Here is a 21672-nt window from a genome sequence, read left to right on the forward strand (position 1 = left end):
ATATTTACAATTATTTTCCTCAACAAATTAGTTGGATACAAATTACATGTACATGCTATGAACATTATCCTTTCCTCTATTGGGATCTAATTTCTGCTCTTCATACTCTGGACAGTCCGTCAATGTATCCTTCCTACAAATTGGACAAGTATTATGTTTTCGAAGCCAAGTCTTTAAACAATTCAAATGAAAGAAATGATTACATTCCAATTGATGGCATTGATCGTCTTTTTTATAACCCTCTCCGCAAATTGGACAATCTTCATCTTTATGTGAGGCTAGCTCTGGATTTTCGGGATCAAACCAAATCACTTCCATCTCTCGGAGAAACGAATTGGAGGCAGGTGGTTTTCCGGAATGAGCATCTAGATCAAAAACACCAGCTTGATGTTGTTGAATAATTCTCCAAATCACTTCATCACCCGAGAGATGATTATGTTGATCGTTGTTTTCGTCGACATTATGGTCCGAGAAGTAAAAACTCATTTCCAAGTGTACTTGCAATTAAAAAACAATCAATGAAAACAATCAAAGAGGAGGAATTGACCTATTCTTTCAAAAAGGTTTCAAGAAGAAGTTTTCACGAAAAAGAAGGTATCAACAACGGCTTTATCGGAAGTTGAGGAATTTTTTTGTTGTCAAATTTGAAAATTTGAGGGAAATTCGACGACACCCAAACGAACCACAATCAACGTGCGCATTAATTTTCATCGTTTTACCTGATTGTGCATGACTCAATTGAACTTGTTGCACTCCTCTGGGTAATTCTCATCCATTCTACACATGTCAAATAATTCTCAATTTCAAAATCATTAACACGATTTGACTCACTTTCTCAGCATTCAATTCGACATGTATCGTGTTGGATTGTTGTTGAATTTTCTCCACAGTGTCTGACAAGTTAATGAGAGTGAGATGGGACATGGCATTCAGAAAATGGAGTGAAGGAGAACGAGCCAATGAACACATGTTGGGTTGAGGATTTTTAGAGGACTCTACCATGCTGTCACATTCTGGTGACAATAAGAGGTATGAGGACGTAGGCATGAATAATGAAAGGTAAGAATAAGTACTCGTGGCATTGGAAAGGAATAGGTGTGTTTGTGAAAAGAGTTCCACAAGTGCCATTTCATTCAACTGTTCCAATTTCATATCCTTGTAAATGTTAATGTTTTTTAAATGATTCAATAAAAGGGCATCTTCTTTGAGATGAGTTTCAAGAATGGTTGCAATTTCATGTGCATTTCCAATACTCTGATAATCAATTAAAATGTTCACAGAGTTCACATTTGAGGTCTTGGAATGAATTCCCAAATTTGAAAGAATTGTGTTTCGAAGCTGTTGAATAGGTAATTCGCTAAATTGTGATTGTTTTTTGTGATGTTGTTGTGACAAGATGGTTCTATCGCCCACTCCAAGTACCAATTGTCGAAAGCATGTATCAATTCCATCTCGAATATTTTCCAACTTCAAATTTCTCTCTTTTTCAATCTCTTGAATGGAAAGAATGGTGTTTCTTTTCGTTGCACTTGATGACTCTCTTGTTTTTGAAAATATATCATCCATTGGACATGGAGCTTTCTCAATTCGATAAAACAATGAACTTGAAGAAGCATCACCTTCTGTTGTCTTTGTAGAGGATTGAAGGTCTTCTTCAGAAGTGTGCTGATCAGCAGTATTCTTCACATCGTATGAACATTTTTGAAGGACGGGCAGAGATGAAAGTATTTGCGTCCATACGAGAGAATTTTTCACAGCTTGAGGTTTTTTTCCATATTGCGAAGCTAATTCCTCTTCACACCATAAATGTTTCTTGGTCATGGGATTTACTGTAGGAAGGTGAACCTGTCGAGAAGGATCTGAAGAACATGAATGGTCTTCTTGATTCTTATTCGTTCTGTAAAAAACTTCATCCAAAAATAAAATTAAAGATTCATGTAAGGGAATGTTAAATTTTGTTGCCAACTCAATTAAGGCAATTAGATTATCAGCAAATAGGTGACCAAGATGATTGGCTGAAAATCTCATCATGGCAATGGTCGGTCGATCTAACCATCGAACATAATTCTTGGGAGAGGATTTTGGAGTTTTGTGGCCAATAATAAATTTCATACGAATGGCGCCTCTCTTTCCAAAACGTGCTGTTTGAACAAATGCAAATGGATTGTTAGAACTCAATCCAAGCAATGGTTTGTAAAATTTGTCATAAAATTCTTGTGAAGGTACGTAAAAGAGAATTTCTCCATAATGATTCATACAAACATTTTCCAAAACGAGTGATGTTTTTGAAATGTCGTCATGTTGTGACTTGGCAACTCCATAATGATGTATTTGTCGAACTCTACTGTAAAAATTTGGAGCTTGGTTCAACGATGGATCGTGTAATAATTTCACAACAGATTCATCCATTTTCGAGAGAATTAAATTAGAATCATGATCGTCACCAATGACTCCTCCTCCTGATTGATATTGTTCCAAAATTAATTTCAAATGTCTTCCAAATGTATTTCCAATTTTTCCTACAAACACAGATTCAGAGCTATCCATTTTCTGAGTGGATGATGACAAGGAGGAGGGATGTCTCCACGAACCACTCAGAAAATACACTCCAAACAATACTGAAAATATCACAAATACAACCATCAGACGAAATTTAAATGAAAATTTTCCAAATCCAGAAGGAATGATATAATTTTTCGAATGTGATCGAGGTAATTTACTAGCACTCAAATAAGAGCCACTTTTTCGTATTTTCTTTGATTTATATTTGTGATGTCCATTGGTTGTTGTATGCTCCGAGGATGAAGATCCGAAAATAATGTCCAAATCATTGGTCACTCGTTCTTGTTCGGTCAAAAGATGATGATGGTTGTCATCTTGCGAGTCCGAATAGTCGTTGTGTTGTGTGTGCCGGATTGGTTCTTCTTCATCATCATCGACGACCACAGGATCCAATTTCTTGTGAACCATTTTTTTTTTGACACTTGAAAGGTCTGTTTCAGTTTACAAGCAACACTTTCATAGACTTTAAAATCTTTTGCGAACAATTTCAAAACTATTAATGCGCATCATTAAGATCGAGAGCACAAATTTTTCATCAATGCGCACTGTTTTCATCAACAACAGGACAAAGGAATTCTAAATTGGAAAGAAAAAAGATAAAAAAAAATGTATGCCTTGTGGGTGCGACTCAAACAACAAGTACTCGGACTCGATCACGATGATGGAGAGACTGTAAATATTCCAAATGATCATATTGAATATGATGAGTTTGATGATGAGGTGGATGGATCCTCTTCTTCTTCTTCCATGATGACAACAAGCATGATGGATGAAACGACATTTCAGATATCGGAAGAAGATTTGAATAATTTACCTTCATCGGAATCGAATGGAGATTTGGAAAAAGTGAATATGAATGGAACAGGAAATAATACAACGTTGCAAGGATCAAGAAAGATCCAGTGGAAACTCTGTAGAACCACTCCAACGGCTTTGGAAATTTATAAAAAGAAAAAGAGTGAAGCGGTAGCCATTTCTTCCAATCCTACAAGTGGAAGTTCTACCCAGAGCAATTTATCTGAGAGTCCAAAGAAACAATGTATATTACATAAAAAAGAAACGACGACAAGCATGATCTCAGTGACCGTAAGAGAAGGCCTGTATGAGGTTGAGTCGTGTCGTGATGTTCCATATTTTGAGGGATCCAACGATCCAAAACACAAACTAAACATCTTTAGAAGTAGAGTGAAACGAACTGGTACTCAAGAAAATGCCAAGTTGCCAGTACTGTTTTTCTGTCACGGAGGTAGTTGGCGTAGAGGTGACAGAAATCACAGATGGTTTGACACGTATAGCAGATTAGCCATGAGAATTTGTCAAGATTTCCCCTGCATATTTGTAGTGATTGGCTACAGACTGGCTCCTGCTGTCAAAGCAGTACCAGATCAATGTGAAGATGTGCTTTCTTCATTCCAATTTTGTGTGGATAATATTGAAAAATACGGAGGAGATTCTTCGAATATGGTTCTATTTGGACACAGCGCTGGAGCCCACCTAATTAGCCTGTGTTTGTTAAAGTATGGAATGAATTTGAAAAATCTTAAGGAACCTCAAATCAAAGATGGTACCGAAAATCAGCGAGATCTTCTTGATAGACAATTAATAGAAAAAATTAAGGGAGTTATTTGTGTTGGAGCTGTTTTTGATGTGCAATACGTAGCAGATCGAGTGATGAACTTGCCTAGAAAACTAATTGTGGAACCTGCTTTTGGTGTTGCTGAAAATTATGAAGAGTGCTCTCCAATATTTTATGTTGAAAAAGAGAGACTATTTTTCACCAAACACATCAAAGACCTAAAATCTGTACCTTCATTTTTCATTTCAAATGCTGAGAATGATTTGACCTTATTTTCATTCTTTTCCATTGTGGACCAAGGAGAACAATTTGCACAGAAAATGAAGCAAGTTTATCAAGATTTGTCCCCTGAAAATCCATTGTGGAATTCTGAAAGACCTCCACAAGTCAAATACAAACGGTATGGAGGCCACACAAACCATTTCACAATCATTGGCCTTGGTGCTAGTATGGGAAACGCATACGAGCCATTGGTAGAGGATATTATCGAATTTTCAAAACAAGTGTTTAGAGGTCACAAGATTTTAGAACAAGAGAGCTTGAAAGAACAACAACTTGCTGAACCACTTACTTCTACATCCACAGTGGTCGTGACTCAAACAACAGAAGTCACAGAGCCAATTGTTATCAATTCTGAAATCAGTAGTACTACTCAAGAAACACCAAGTCAATCAATTTCAGAAGGAGAATTTGCTATTGAACAAACACAAAACACCTTTACATTGTAATAATGTAATACAACCAAAATACAGTTGGATAATGGACTTGGATCTCACATTCGACAATTTTTTCTCATGCCCAACGCTCTCATGCTGGTACTTCTATTCTTTTTTAATTCAACAAACTGGTCCGTAGTCTTTGATTGTGGCTGTACCCTGAACGTTTATTATGCAAATTAGATGTTTCAACTTCTGAACTGTCTTGGTCATCATCTGAGGGAAACGCCACCTGTCCTGGCTCCGTTCAAAAAAAGTTATCGCCAACGTATCCCAGTTCCAATACATCACCATCTTCCGACCTCATCATCTACACCAACACACCATCAGTATCAACACTCATCATCTCATCATTACGCAGCGAAACTCCATGTCTCGCTTCAACAACATGTCTTCCTGTTCAATACAACACAAACCACTACAAACCAATGAAAACCGACCATTCCATCATCAAGAAGGAGGACATCATTCGTATGAACGGGTGACATGCAACAATACGGAAATTGAAAACAACCAATGCCCGCATAGCTGCCGCACTAAAAATCATCATCAACCAATAATTAAAAAATTAAAAGCATCATCGGAAGTGGCGCTCATCAGCTCGCAAGATATCAATGATAATGACCATTTGAATCCAGAGAGATTCTATCAACAACTACAACAACAACAACATACCAATAATTTATTAATTCGGGAGCACACCGAACAAGGTTTTACTTTTACTCCATTCTTTCAAAACAACAATATTGATTCATATCATCATTCCAATAGCATCATTAATAATAACAACCTTTCTATCAGAAAAACCATGATTCGGAAACGAACGAATTTAATCTCATCATGTACAGCTGCTTACAGCTATTCCAATTCAGAAAAGAGTATTTTCAGAAAGCGGAGCCTCACGTTCTCGCAGCAAATTTTGAGTCGTTTGGCATCATGGATCCATGCATTTGTCATATTATCAATGATGTTATGTGTGTCAAATGTTGTGGGTATTGTCAGTTTGTCGTCTTCATCTAATAACAGTGTGAACACCTCACAACCTTCACCTCATTCCAATTCAATTTTATTGGAATCCTTGACGAAAGACATTTCTTTTCGCTCACATCAATTTTGGAACACAACTTCTATTCTGGCAGATGCAGTTGCCTCTTTTCATGCAACAGAAACGACCACTAATTTATTAACTCATAACCATTCTTCATCGGCGTCTTCTATTAACGAACATCCTCACTGGCTTCTTCAAAGCTTGTACGTCCATTTGAAGGATTTTGCAAAGAGCGCCACACGATCAGATTTTGACACGAATACTCGACTTATCCTATTCGTCAATGCTGCTCAAACAAGAGCACTCAAAACAGCCTTAGAAGAGCCTTCTCTTTCTTTCCCTCCCACGACTTTGGAGCTATTATATACGGAATCTTCACTGTATGGGCCCTTCATGGATCTGAGCAATGAGACAGGATTAACCTCAATATTTATGAAAAACATTCCCTATTTTGAGAACAATACTAACAAGATATATGATTCAAACAAATTGCCAGTATCAGAAGCTTTTAAAAATTTTACAAAGGAAAATTATGATTTATTATCTGTAATGTTTTCCAAGACACAGAACATGTTTACATCATCCTCACAACTGTTGAATGATACCACCAATACTATGCATTTTATTTTACACGATCCTGTATTATTTTCAAGTCAACGAGAATTGAAGCCTACGACTCTCAAAGCTGGAACATCAACATATTCTGGCAACGATGGCATGTATTTATTTAGTGCAGTTTCAAGTGACGGACAACAAATTCTTGTACTTCCGGTACTGGAGCAGTATAAAACTGGATTGCTCTCGAGGTATGAGAAATGGTTAGGAATTGAAGATTTTTGCTCATACAACAATGTGAAAATGGCTGCTCTAGAATCGGGCTCTTTTTTGGAGCCACATTCAAATGGTATCAATACAAAAGAGTGGTTACAATCCATTAGATCTCTCAGCGTACCTTTGCCCTTTTTAAAATTTGTGGAAACAACAAGTAGCTTCAATATTTCAGAAAAATTCTCTGTAAGCGCCTCAAGCATACGAAGCTTTAAGTTCTGCATTTACAAAGACGCTGACAACAAGTATCATTTTTTAGGAGCCATTTTGTTTGACAATGGTCAATTACTGACATGGCTTGACGATTTTAGAGAAGGAATGAAACTTTCAAGCCATGGTGCTTCAAACTTTATTCAACTTGAGTCATCCTATCGAAGACTTTATGCTTTGGAGCAAAATGGAACTCTATTTAGAATCGAGGACAACTTCTCTGTTGACAATGCGACAAGTTTGCTTCATCAATATCGTATGGCTCCTGAAAACAAGGGAAGCGAAGAATTGCGCATTGTTTCATTTGCCATCGACAAGACATACTCTAATGAGACTTCGCGTGATATTGATTCGATCATGCTATTGGTGACATATAACAACATTGATTACATTTATATGAAAGGTAATAACCAGTTTTGTCAAATCAATACTGCATTCTGTCTTTCCAGAGATTCCGATCAACTAATTATTGATACATACTCGCTCACATACTCTCCATTGGTTGATTGGAAGCGAGTAACTAACATTTTCTATAATAGCGGTGGATGTGTGGTTACCTTAAATTCGGGAACATTAATAGTTTGGGGCAACAACAAGAATTCAAAATTGGGCATTTCTTCTATATCAATCGCTCCATATCCTGTACCTGTTGATTTTAATTTCCCTACAGCTCAAGAATCAGTGTGGAAATATTACGTTCTGGATAGCTTTTCACTATTCTTGACCAATCAAAAAAGAATTTTCCTTGTAGCCAAGTTTGATAATGACAGCGAGCACTACAACATTAAGGTGCTCAATACGAATTTAAATTTACAAATGCAAACTCAACTTGAAAGCTCTAGTATTTATCAGGAAATTTTACCTGAGTTTAGAAATTTGGATGTTTTGAATGACATTTTGCAAATTCCCCAATTAGTTCAAACACAGTTTGACAGCTCAAGTATATCAGTACCAAGCGCGTTGTTCTTCATTGGAGCCTCAACTTCACGCGTGCTAAGATTTATTACCGCTGTTACCAACTTTAACAATTTTGGAACAGGCTATTATAACAGCGGATGTGGGTCACTTCCTCTCAACGTAGTTTTTACCTTTTCCACGATTTCGCAAATTGGTGATATCAGAGGTGGTGGCTTCCACAGCCAGGGCACCTTTGGTTCTTCATATCTGGTAAAAGATGATAAATCCTGGAGAATTTGGGGGCCTGCTCACACTTTGGTCAACACCTCGCAATTAACTCAATTTACCGACTTGATTGCTGTGACACTGAGTGATACCTACTCATTGACATTGCTAAAGCATAACAATCAAAGTATGGTTTTCTCAACGGAAGGACAGCAACCATTCTACATGGAGACAGCCACCAATAAGTATGAAACTGTTAGATTGCCTGATGGAGGAAGCCTAGTGTCATTTGACCTATTTTCAGGATACTCATTCAAAGAAAACAATAATTCAGACGTTAATTGTGCACTCTCCTCACTTGGAAATTTATTCTGCTGGGGCGGCTTACTAAAAAGAATGGTTGTAGCTAATTTCAATCCAACACTTGAAGGAAATCCGCTATACAATGTGATTTTTACCAACATTAGCTTGGTGCGCTTCAATATCCCATGCAACCTATTTAGTGTAAGCACTGGGCACATTGCAATTTTTGGAATGGACCATAGAATTTACAATATTGGAATGAGTATGTTTAAGGCTTCAAAGTTATTGACCGGTGCAGGTAGTAATTTATTGCCTCCTTTTGTGTTTTATGGCACAGAAGCCTTCAGGAAAGACTTGACATTTGAATTATACGTCAACACTGCCACATTGTCCACTCCTTCCGTATGCAAGAAGATTGTCTCGCTCATGAGTAGCACTTTTTGTCTTGGAACTGATAACAAATTATACTATCAACTATTGTTGCCCCATATTTTGGCAAATAGTTCTGTTAGCATTGGAAATTATTTTGGCTCATGTCCATCAGGGGCACAGTATTACCACCATGTTACAACAACAAGTAGTGGTTTCAACTCATCCTTACTGATTCCGTTCCCCAAGACTGAACTATATTCTGTTGTAGATATTGATGGCGATGATTTTACGTTACTCATTTTAACCAGTACTGACAAGTTATTCAAATTTTCTTATTTTGGGCCTTTTGATCCTTTCTTAAAGTACCATTCATCATGCTCTACAGATCTACTAGAGTCCGTTTACAGCACCTTTAGTCCTGTTTTCACTGGAAATAGAAAAGTTGTGTCCATGAAATGTTCACGAGGTGACGCATTGTTTACTATTGATTCTTCCAAATGTGCCGATGGCTACTTTGGAAATGATTGCTCTATTGAGGGTTCTTGTATGGATGCTCAGAGCGAAGGGCTTTATTGTGCTGAGAGTCAGTTTGTTTCACTTCCAAATGGTGGTAAGGCACCAAAAACTGAACAATCTTCATATTGTTGGTTTGGCAAATGTCTATGTAAAAGCGGCTACACTGGAGTTAGCTGTAATATTCCTATTTGTTACAATTTGACCAGTTTTGGTTCACAGAAAATTGCATGTGGTGGCTTGGATCGAGGCGTTTGTGTTGCACCCGATACATGTCAATGCCAAAATGGATTGTTTAGCGGCAATGAATGTGAATTGAGCGTACCTCCATCTGCTACCATGATCATAGGAGATTCCTCAATCACTAATACTGGAAAATATGGCATTAATCAGTCGGGCTCAATCATTGATTCAGCAGTGTCACAAATTTGCAACATGCAGCTTGTTATTTCAACGACCTTATCATTGCAAATGGCATCAAACTTCTCATTTACCTATGAAATAACTTCGTACAGCAATGATAGAATTGCTACTCCTATTATAAGCTTGAAGAATTCAACATTGGTCGTGCCTTCTTCTCTCTTGTCGACTATGAAAAATTATAACATTTCCTTGACCGTTTCGAATTTGAAGAACAATGCAAGCACAACAGTATTTTTCTTAATTGAACACCTTGACTGTAGTTCATTTGGTATTTATTGCTTCAAAGATGGAGATTGTGGCCAAAACATGATCGGAGGAACTTGCAATATTTCGATAGGAGCTTGTACATGCTATAATAATTACTTTGGACCTACGTGCAGCACACCTGCTACATTCTATGAGCCAAATATTTCACTTACTTTTGATCCAAGCTTTTCAACTGGTCAACACGCAACGGCGAAATTATTCAAAGATTCAGACAAGCTTTTCTTAGATGCAAGCAACACCATTTTCTCTCCATCCAAACATGGAAGCGTTCAGAAATATTTTTGGAGAGCAACAGTGAACACAAGCAATAGCACTCTTTGGAATAAGCTCATTTACAACAAAATCGCTCACATCACACAGGAGAGTTTAGCATGGATCGTGAATGGAACAGATTTACTTCCATCCGTTTCATATGACCTTGAATTTGTCGTTCAAACATTCCTTCCAGAAGCTGGAGAAAAGAAACGATCTATATTCAACTCTCAAAAGCAATTATACAATATGGTATTAGAAAACTCTCAAACCATACAAGTATCGAAAAATGCAAGCAAGAGTTTAGTCGCCCAAATCGATGGAGGCCTCATTGAAGAATATTTACCACTGTACGCCATTAGAACCTCCTTACAGAACCAAGTATTTGTTAACTCATTCGAAAATATTTACATCCCTTCAATACAATCGGATGGTACCATCAAATTGTCGTCAACAAGTTTCGATCCTGAGGATTTACCTTTACTTGGAGAATTTTACGAAAGATATAACTGGAGCTGCTACAAAATTGCTGGACATGGCTACAGCGCTCCAAGTGTGAGTCAAGTTCGTACCGATGTAGAATCTAACTTACTCACACCATGCTCGTTAACACCAAGTGTTGTTTTATCTAAATCCTCACTGCGCATTCCAACTAATGTACTTGACTATTATTCAACCTATGTTATCATATTGGACTACTCGATCAATACCCGAACTAGCTCTACATTTAAATTGTTACGAACTTTGAATCAAAATGAGAACTGGTCCGTTCGAGTGTATCCAACCATTAGAGGACCATTTTTTGATGCCTCCAAAAGCACAGTATTAAGCGGAGAGATTGTTCCTGGAGGAATGTTTTTATCAGGAGTTACAAACCTCACTTGGGAATGGACAGTGAACTATTGGGGTAAGGAGAAAGCTCCTCTGAACACTCCAATTCTATTCAAGAAATCAAGTAATTCAGTTCTGTTTATTGAACCAAAAGCCATGCTTGCATATGAGAGCGCTCTTGATAGCGGAGCTAGTATTTATGAATTCACAGTGAGAGCCAAAATCAATAATCAATATTGGACTAGTACCTCTTTCACTAGAAAGGTAGCATCAGTACAGTCTCGTACTCTAATATATGACAGGGTCAAAATTAGTCCTGTGGTACCTGGAATGAATAGACCATTGATTGACAAGTTCTCAATTAGAATTCCCGCTGTCAATAGCGATATTAGTGGAAACATGAAATATGAGGTTTATTATTCAATTTCAGACGAGAATTCAGATTCTACACTTCGACTGTTGGCAAGTAAGACTCGATCGAATGAAATTGTTACTTTCCTTCCGCTATCGCATACTTCAGCCTTAGATATCCATGTGTTTGCATTGATATATGATGAAAGTTTAGAGTCAGAAAACTTTTATTATTGGATCTCATCAGAACGTGTCAACCTTGCTAACAATTCTACTCTCATTGCCAACAATACTCTTACTAATGGGTTAGCATATCTAAACACCATTTCATCAATGCTTGACAACATTCAACAGAATATAACTCAAATACTTCCTGACATTGAGTTGATAATGGCGAGAAATGGTCTGCAATATTTCGATCCATCCTTGCTAACAGATCTTTTCCTAACTCTAGATAAGCTTTGTGAAACTTTGAATGAATTAGCAAAAACACCAGAAATGAGATCCGTTGCTTTCTCCTCAATTGAACCTGACATTAGAAAAAAGATTTTACAAGTAGCGCTCTCTACAAAACAAAAATTATTACAAGTCTCCATCATGTCCAAAGACTCAAAAATTAGAAGTATGACCTATTTATTGCAACTCATCAATTCAATAGTGAAGCAATCATCCAACTTGTCCTTAGACTCAATCAGTGAATTGATTGTTCAGTTACTGCAGCCATTGCTCGTTCATAATATGAAAACTATGAACAAGTTCATCACATCCAAGATTAATATTGTGGACAAACGACCTGGCTTAAACACCAACAGTTTCTCAAATAAGCTTCAATCCATTTCTGAAACATTTTTATCAGTACTTGATTCTTTGCTGTCTACACCTGCAGCACTTAGTCATATTGTAATGCCAACGGAGGACCAAACATTGTCGAGCTTTTGTCAAAAATGGATTCATCTATTATCATTAAGATTAGTAGAAGAGTCAGAACCTTCCGAAACATTTTCTCTAATTAATAAGAATGTGGAAATTGCATACCGAAGAGATTTATTGAATCGGTTGCTTGGTAATGATGTAGAGCATGACAACTCCATGAAATTGGACTACCTCAATGATACCAGAGAGTGGAAAGTGAATGGAGATTTACTTGTGGTTCAACTTCCAGATGAAATTAAGCAGCAAAGTCTTTTCATCTCTGATATTGATATCGATGCCGAGACAACCACTCAACACACAGCTCGAAAATTGTCGCTCGGAGATTCAACACAAAACGTTGTTACTTCGTTTGATGTGACTTCTCCATTACCTCTAAATATTTCGGATCAATTTGTTGGTTTCAAGATTGTAACATTTAAGAATTTGGACACGAACAATTCTCAAAATCTTCTTGGAAATGCAATGATCAGTGTAGAATTCTTGTACAATCAACAACCATTGAAATTAAGACAACTCAAATCTCCGATAGAAATGGTATTCTTTGCAGATCCATCAATTTACTTGCCGAATTATTTGTGGCTTGGAGGAGGTTGTCATTATTGGAATGAAACCACAGAGCAGTGGTCTAAAGATGGATGCACTACAGTTGCCTCCTATGCAATCTTTGGGAATGCAAAACCATCTGGAAATTTGATTTCTTCCAATTTGAATCCCACATTTAACAGAATTTATTGTAGTTGCAACCATACGACTCTCTTTGCAGTGTTGCAAACCAATACTTCCAATATTGCAACAGTTCAGAACTTTACCAACAAGATTTGGGGAGATTTGACCTCTAATTCGCTCATTATTTTCTTTTGCATTTTCCAGATTGTCTTTATGCTCATGATCAAAACCAAGCACAATATTGCTCTCAAATTCCGTGGTTTAATACCATTCTATGGTACAGGTGTTCTTTTACTGGAGGCAATATTTACTCTCATAAGAGACGGTATGATTATGAATATTTTCCTGACAGGAGTACAAATACCGTATATGGACACCATCGATGGCACCTTGAGAACTGTGGTGGATCCATTATTTAGTACCATGATTTTTGCATATACTGTTAGCATCTGGCAATACTATCACAAGGAACGATTCCAATATCTCATGAAAAAATACCAAGAGAAGGATGAAAAATATTCAATTCGAAGATATGTGAAATTTACATCACGGTCCTATCTCGTCATGCCATGCTTGCTTTTATACACAGCACAATTAGTGGCGTACACCATTCTGTTGGTACTGGCTTCTGTCTCTATTTTAAATTTCAAATTAGTATTTTCTATTTTTAGTTTAATTCGAGGAGGAATAATTGCTGCAAGTGTGTTGTCAGCATTTTTCTTGATGATTTTTGTTGAACTGGTCATGAAAAGGATGCTCAATTTTAATGATGTGAAAAACGATGGATTTTTAAAGTTTGAAGGTACTTTCAATGGAGATGTTTACTTGTTCAAACTTGAATGGCTTGCCTACATGTTTATGGCCAGTTTATTGGTTCTCGCAGAGGGCTATGACATTATGAATATTCTTGTACCGAATCTTTATAGCAACACATTTCCTGAAGGTTCAGTATCATTCCAACTTTATAGTCGACAGGCACATATTCACATGCTAGAAATTGCACCAATTATACTTTTATTTATCATCAAGTGTTTGGTGTTATTGGTATACGGAGGATTTATTTCTTGCATGACTGCTAGAAAACATACATTATGCTGTCTCGCTGGTTCACATACGGATACCACTTCAGATAGTGAATTATTGGATGTAGTCAATGATCCAGTATTGGGTCCTCTCTTTGAATCGTATTGCATGAAAGAATTTTCATTACCGCTTGTGTACTTGTACAAACAATTGGTAGATATTTGTGCATTTGATGGACCTCATTCCATGTTTGAACGATCGCAACATGTCAGAAAGATTTACAAACGATTTTTGAAAAAGTACAGTCCATTCCCTGTACCAATCAATAGAAAGACAATGAGAATGTTCCACATTAGAAAAGATCAAGATGAAGCCATTACAGCTCAGGAATTGGAGGATTTAATTTCGATACTCAAAGTGGAAACCACTGATGCTCTCATGGGTATTTATTGGAGATTTAAAAAAACAGAAGCTTACAAGAAGAATGAAAAGAAGAGTGTTGTAAATCCCTATCTCAATGAGGATTTGTAATTAAACGACATTTCATTCTGGTTTCGCCATTGTAAATCACACATTTATTGTTCTTCCTCGGCATCCCTTGGTGCCATAGTTTTTTTTGGTAAATCCAATTTCAATGTCTTTTTAACAGAGGGTTGAGATTGCTTCATGGCTGCTCGTGGTTTTGGTAGAACCTTTGTGGATTCATAGTCGTCATCCACTTTGATCTCATCCACTACACGTTGTCGTTTCAAAATTGTGGAGTAGCTCACTTGTGCTTTGGAATACGAGCCATATCTCAGGGCTTTGAGAGGTTGATCTTTTTTCACATAATCAACAAGTGAGCGAGTTTTTCGGCCAGTGTTTGGCACTTCTTCTGAAGCAGGTAATCCGTATTCGTCAGATGGTTGTTGTTGTTGCGAATCATGAGTTGAAGATGAGCCCTCATTTCCCACTGCCACATGATCTTCACTTGTTTCATCCAATTCGTCAAATAATTTTCGTCTTGCTTTAAATGCATTCATGAGTGAATTTTCAACCAATCGATAGCGTTGCTTCTTGTACACACTCACAAATACCTGTCCCTGAGTAGCATCTGCCTCCAATGAATAATTATGTAATAGTGATGATCCAGACATGGATTTTTTCTTTTCCGCCGAGTTCTTTTGTTTCACACTACTATTCGTTGTGTCAGTTGATGATGTTTCACTTGCTTGATGGCTACAAATTGGACAATGTGATGTGCAATTAATTTCATCCAGACAATGTTCATGCATGGCATGTCCACAATAAAACACTCTCAATTTTCCTCCTTTCATATTATCTTCCTGAAGATCATAAATGGAAGATTCACATAATCGACAAGTATAACTTTGAGGTTTGGTACCTCGCTTCAATCTTCGAATGTATCGATTTTGTAACCAATTCACATCATTGCATAATAATCGATTAATGGAATGATAGAGCATTAATTCGAAACCACACTTGTCATACATGTCTAAAAGTGGTTCCTTAAAATATCCATATAAATCTTTCTTGTAATTCATAGTGGCACTTTGCAGCAATCCAAAAACTGAAAATTTCTTTTCAAATTTCTTTTCAAATTTCTTTTCATGAGCTTGAATCATGTGCAAATCTTGTTGTTCTTCATCTTGAATACTCGAAGATGAATTTGACATTTCTGTAAAAATAAATTTCAGTAAATGATGCAAACAAACTTGGAAAAATAGATTACTGGGTCGATTTTTCAAATTTTTAGGAGCAAGAGGATCTGTTGCTTCTCTCAATTTTCGTTCGTCCTCTCGAGCTTTTTCATACTCTAAATCAGCAAGATACTTTTTAAGTGCGGTAATTCGTTTTTCAATTTTGGTAATCTTTTCGTAGGTTGTTTTTGTGACAACTGGATCAAATTCATATCTCACTTTTTCTTGAAGTTTTTCCTTTTCTCGAATGGCAGAATTAATCATTTCCTTGTGGTCATTAATGTTGTCTTCAATAGTGATATCTTCGTCGTCGCTGAGATCATCCATAAAAGTCATGTCATTATCTTCTTCATTGGATTCATTTTCTTCTTCGTCGTCATCGCTATTTGATGATTTTTTCTTCTTTTTCTTCTGAGTAATAGTTGCATTTTCAGAAGTTGATGACTTTGCTGCGACGGCTGTGATCGCTCCCTCTAAATGATTTTGAGAAGCTGCTGCATATGAATCAAACAATTCTCGCAATGGTACAATGAGCTTATCTAGCAAATGGAACCATAATATTTTAACATCTTTGTCCGTTAATCTTCCATTGTCCATATTTCGTTTGCACATGTTTACAATATCTGTGATGAGAGATTTGAACTTTTCATACGATTCCGATTGCAAAATGTTCATGACGCTGCTCGAATATAATTGAACTTCAAGTAGTCTTCTTTTACCTCTGGATAAGCTTTCAGGGTTAGTGATCATTGAAGTCATATCTTGAGTGGCTGTTGTTTCTTGCATTTCTGATGCTGAAGACTTGGCAAAAGCAGTGACAACGGAAAGCATTTTGTTCGCCCAACTCTTGAGCTCAAATTTTTCCTCTTCTTTGTTTTTTGCTTTTGGATCCATGACTGTTGACAGTTTTAACTTTCGTTGCTGTTGTTCTTCCTCCCATTTGAATTGTAGGAAGGCCTTATATTTACCATCAAACTCTTTCAATAAATAGAAAAGATCTGAAAGTGGTGGACCATTAATTCCTCCATTGTCTGCACTGTCGTTTTCATAATTGTTGGTCACAGCTAAATAATCATTAAAATTGATACTTCGAATAAATCGATCTTCCTCGGAAACGCATTGTTCAGCAAGACTTCTCGTCTTTTCATCCACTTTTTCAAGATATAACTTGACAGCTCCAACAACATCACCTCCTCTTTCGAGCAAGTATGAGGTGGCATCAATGATATTATGTTGTCGACAAAATTTAAGACATTCATCTATGGGATAATCTCGTTGTGAGGCAACATAAGTATAAACAGACTGAGGTTCGAATTCACATAATAATTGGAAATACTTGAGATGAACATTTCTATCAAGTGTCAGTCCTTTGCGTTTCAATAGCTCGTGCATTGAATCACTTGTGTTCTCAACTCCAATAATGTTTTTAAGATACAAGAATTGTAATTTAGGATACCTATTAAGTGAAGAAATTACTTTTTCATGTTCACTTGTAAAGTGCATGATGATTAAATGTGCAGTAGCATCACTATCACATTCTATCAGTTGTGATAAATGATTGATGGTAGCAGTTTTGATCCTTGCATAAATTTGATCCTTGTTGAGAATGGTCTTGTCGTTAATTTGGAAGAGTTCACTTATTTCACGATTAATAATGTTTGATTCTAGCTTGGTCAAGTTATTGATGAATGTGAAAACTCCACCTCTCAAATCATTGTCAGAAAGATAGGCGTCTAACAATTTCTCATAATCTCCTTTGAGAGAGTATAAATAAATAAGTACTTTGTGAAATCTAGCATTTCTGCAACATGTAATCAACTCTTCCGTATTAAGCACTTCCTTGGTATCATTTCTTACAATGACATTCAGAATATTAGTTAAAATTGAAACCAATTCCAGTTGAGTAGTGCTTATATCATCATCAAATAGGTTTCCTTCATAGCACAGCGTAGAAAAAATTCTGTGAATCGTATCGATGGAGACATGAATAGAATTTCTGTCAGGAAATTGCTGACTCGAAAGAGAGAGCTGCTTAGCCATAAATAACGAAAAGTACACACAGTCTTCTAGATTGGGAATCCAATTAGATTGTGGTTGTTGCTCTTCTTCAATCGAAAACTTCTTTGTTCTGATTTCCCAAGGTGAAAATGCATGGCTTGAGGAGGAACAAAATACATAGGTCAAAGCGTCTACAACAGCTTGTTTCGAGATTGGTGCGTATAAAGGGTGTGATGGTTGAGTACCGTGTTGTTCGGAAGTCCAGAGGCTAGTTGTTGAAGTGTCAGAAAACACGTCATCTAACCATTTAAAGAGCCGTTTAGAGTCAAGAATAACAAGGCGAGAGAGTGTGTGAAATCGTTTGGTTGAGTACTGGCTGACATTTGTTTCTTGAACGATCATGTTCAAAAGCGTCAACTTGATGTCGTATAATAAGCTTGTAGAAATCCTCTGATTGGAAATTGACATGGCGTTCAGGAAACAGTTTTCCAAATAATCAAACAAGAGTGACACGCATTGTGGTCTGTCGCTGGAGTTATTGTTGCTGGGATCGAAAATTATTTTCAAAATTTCTTTCACTGGAGTTACAAAGTCACCTAATCCTTTGTTATAAATGTGAGTCATTGCTTTGAAGAGTCTATATTGTTTACACTTTTCAATAAGCTTCTTGCAAAATTCAGGATTGCTATATTCCTTAGTACTGATGTGATCATTGTATTCAAGAGAAAGTAATAAATGTTCAAGAGCAGGTAAATTTCGTCTATCATATTGTTCGAAATGATGATTAATTGTTTTCTCAATAAATTGATTAGGAATTACAACAATCTCAGATTCTCTAGAAGCCAACAATCCTTTTACAATAAATTCCTCGATGATTGATAAAAATAGTTTGTCATTGTTTTTGGATTTAAAAATTTCATAAAACGTAGTAAAAATTTTTTCAGATTTCTCAATTTCAATCGAATATCGAATACATGTTTTGGCCAGCTAATGATGTTAAAAGATTTTGGTAATACTAGTATGGTTCGTTCTGAATTCCAACTTACCTCAGCATAGTATTCATAATTTTCATATGAATCGTCATTATCAGACGATAACTGAGATGTGTAATACTCTACATATCCTTCCAAAATTGAGCTAATGATATCTCCTGCTAATTGCTTTCGAAGACTTGAATCTGTTGGAAGTCCAATAACTGCAATACCTTTTCCTTGATAAAAATTGAGAGCTAGCTTAAGAGCATGATTCCATGACCCCATTTCTAAGAGCTGATCGATACGCTCCTTCCAACTGAGCACTTTTACAGTAATCACCACTTGATTATTAATATTCATATCATTGTCACAAAGTAAATAGGCAACACCGTCCACGGACGAAGATTTTGTACAGAGGGATGAATGGAAGGACGGCACTGGATGGAGTGTGAATTTGCCACTGTCGTTCTTAATGTCAAATCTTGAATGGTATGTCAAATGATGTGTGGATATAATTTTTTCTTGAGTGGCTTTGGTCGGAATTTCAAATGTAATTTTTCTCTCCTCTACATTTTTAGTTGCAAATGGATCTACGACTAATACTTGATGATCTCTATCCACTAACAACATGACCTGTTCTCCAGACCACACACCTCCAATTAAATCGTTTTTAAATTCCATGCAAGAAACTCTGAACATTTCAGTATTTACATTTGAGTTGTAACTGTGTGGCATTGAAGAATCTACTTCTCCAAGCAGTGTTTGAGGCTCTATTTCAAGTTGGAAAATGTTCAAAATGTTCCCCCAAGCGATCGCTAACAGCGGGGGTTTGGTCTTGTGCACTCTCAGTTGTTGGGAAAGTGCAGTTTCATGAGTTGTAATAAATTGAATAGGTGCCAATGCTCGCCTCCAACACAAGTAAGGTAGTTGAGTGTGAGTGACTTCCTCTGGCTTGGAGAGGAAGCACAATATTTTCACAAAAGGCTCCAGACACATTACAAATATACCAATAGGTGTCGCCATTGCGACAATGAGATAATCATTACTTGGATGATAAGCTTCACCTTCGGGTAAAATTTTCATGTCGACAACTTTTTCAAATTTTTCATCGGTGACTCTCAATACTTCATGAACAAACGAGTTACCTCCAAGTCTAATGAGTCTTTCTTTCAGGGTAATGAGTTTTACAACACCGTACGAAGAAACTAAAATTTTGTAAGGATTATTTTTCACAAACTGAATATTGTCAATAGGAGTTGAAAATTCATAATTCGTATTTTCCTCTCCCTTTCCGTTAATTCTTTTTACAAGTTCTCCATTATTTTGAATGCTCCAAAATGCAACATCTCCATACTCATATCCACAAACAAGGAAATTTCCTGTCGAGGTGATATCCATGCAAGTGACAGCATTATACTGGTTAATTTGTTGATGTACAGACTTTTGAGGAGTACCAGCTTTTCCAGAAAGTTTGAGATGAGTGACTTTGCTGCTGCTGTTGGAAAATATGACACATGTTCCATTCGAAGTACCGACAGCCAAAATTGTTGAGGAAACCTTAATTACTTTACAAATTCCAATCTCTTGGCGATGAATTTCCAAATAGTCATTCACTGATTTCATTAAATCTAGCTTGAGTATTGACATATTTTGAGCGAGAACTCCGCCATAAAAATCTTTCCAGTTGGAATGCTCTAAAGAATTAAACTCTTTTAAATCTTTGATGTTTTTCTTTCGCATGGCTGTGAGTAAAGCTCGAGCTTCCTCGTTCGATGCTTCCGTTGACGGTGCGCTATAATTCTTTTGTTCATTGACAGAGTCCGTGTCATCTGAATCAAGATCTGAATCATTTTCATCTTCTTTCATCAAATTGTGCAGATAGTCTGATCCCACTTCAGAGGTTGATGAAGTCGACATATTTTCGTCATTTTCAAGTTGTGAAATTCCGTTGTTGTGTTCTTGATCTTCAGCATGATGTCGCTGTGATGGCTCATTTTCGTCCTCAGAAGAGGATGAAGAACGAGCAGAGCTAAGAATATTGTCAATCACTCGATCTGTTTGTTTCACTCGAAGAGTTCGCAAGAGAATTTTCTTCTTCTCCAATTCTTCTTCGGAAGGAACGGTCAAAACTGTTACTAGTTGATTTTTTGAACTTCCTGACGACACAGGTGTGACATGTTGCTGTCTTTTCGTCGAAGGATCATAGGGAATAAATATTTTCTCAAGTTGATACTTGGTTTGCTCTAACACACTGGCTTGTTTGAGAATTTCAAACTTCTCAGAGTCGTCCAATTTCATGTCAAGCAAAATGGCAGAAGGTGAAAAATAAATACTGGAAGATGGTTTGGATGCAAGAGGTGATACATTTGGTTTGTTGTTGGAGCTGCTCGTGAGGAGAGGTTCTGATTTTTTCCTCGATGAAGAGGGAGCATTCAGTGAACTCTCATTCTGAATGATTTGATCCAACAATAAATGTTCATCATCATCATTTTCATCGTCATTGGATCGATCATCATCAACTCCATCATCATCATCTTTTAATATTTTTCGTAGTAATGAGGCTTGGTGGGTGGATGATGATGCATGAGGGTGGTTTCCTGGCCGGCCATGAGGATGGTCCTCGTCATCGGAACTAGAGCTCGATATCTCATCCAAAATGTTTGATAAATATTGTTGTCTCTGGATGTAGTGTTCCGATTGTGTATCCATTTCCATATCATCACTCTCTTGATCCGATGAATCAGCTTCATCGCCCGATACATGTTGTTCCGTCGTCGACATTAAATCATCGAAATGATGAGAAGAAGAAGCAACTGTATTTTTTACTTCCGACCTCACAGGTGATGATGATGATGACTTGCCCTTCATTGACGATGAAGCTAACGACGTTGATGCAGTCAACAATGAAGGACTCTTTGAATGACCTGAAAGAATCGATTTCTTGCTTTCTTTGATTAGCGGCATTTTTTATGTGAAAATTTTGTTCTTCCTTTTGTGGGGACTT

General features: G+C 36.9%; 5 protein-coding genes across 5 annotated transcripts; 2 read left to right on the forward strand and 3 right to left on the reverse strand.

Annotated features, from left to right (window-relative positions):
* Positions 1–42: 42 nt before the first annotated feature.
* C9374_003601 (uncharacterized protein) lies at positions 43–486 on the reverse strand (the record flags this gene model as incomplete). Its single annotated transcript, XM_044693148.1, has 1 exon — positions 43–486. One exon carries the CDS (start codon positions 484–486, stop codon positions 43–45), a length of 444 nt encoding a protein of 147 aa, XP_044555731.1.
* Positions 487–786: 300 nt separating this feature from the next.
* C9374_003602 (uncharacterized protein) lies at positions 787–2970 on the reverse strand (the record flags this gene model as incomplete). The annotated part of the gene is made up of 1 exon (XM_044693149.1): positions 787–2970. One exon carries the CDS (start codon positions 2968–2970, stop codon positions 787–789), a length of 2184 nt encoding a protein of 727 aa, XP_044555732.1.
* A 198-nt stretch (positions 2971–3168) lies between these two features.
* Positions 3169–4866, forward strand: C9374_003603 (uncharacterized protein; the record flags this gene model as incomplete). The annotated part of the gene is made up of 1 exon (XM_044693150.1): positions 3169–4866. One exon carries the CDS (start codon positions 3169–3171, stop codon positions 4864–4866), a length of 1698 nt encoding a protein of 565 aa, XP_044555733.1.
* A 376-nt stretch (positions 4867–5242) lies between these two features.
* On the forward strand, positions 5243–14527 carry C9374_003604 (uncharacterized protein; the record flags this gene model as incomplete). Its single annotated transcript, XM_044693151.1, has 1 exon — positions 5243–14527. The coding sequence occupies one exon, from the start codon at positions 5243–5245 to the stop codon at positions 14525–14527; it is 9285 nt and encodes a 3094-aa protein (XP_044555734.1).
* Positions 14528–14571: 44 nt separating this feature from the next.
* Positions 14572–21632, reverse strand: C9374_003605 (uncharacterized protein; the record flags this gene model as incomplete). The annotated part of the gene is made up of 2 exons (XM_044693152.1): positions 14572–18681; positions 18741–21632. 2 exons carry the CDS (start codon positions 21630–21632, stop codon positions 14572–14574), a joined length of 7002 nt encoding a protein of 2333 aa, XP_044555735.1.
* Positions 21633–21672: the final 40 nt, after the last annotated feature.

The sequence above is a fragment of the Naegleria lovaniensis genome, assembly GCF_003324165.1.
Source record: "Naegleria lovaniensis strain ATCC 30569 chromosome Unknown tig001, whole genome shotgun sequence".
NCBI classification, from domain to species: domain Eukaryota; phylum Heterolobosea; class Eutetramitea; order Acrasida; family Naegleriidae; genus Naegleria; species Naegleria lovaniensis.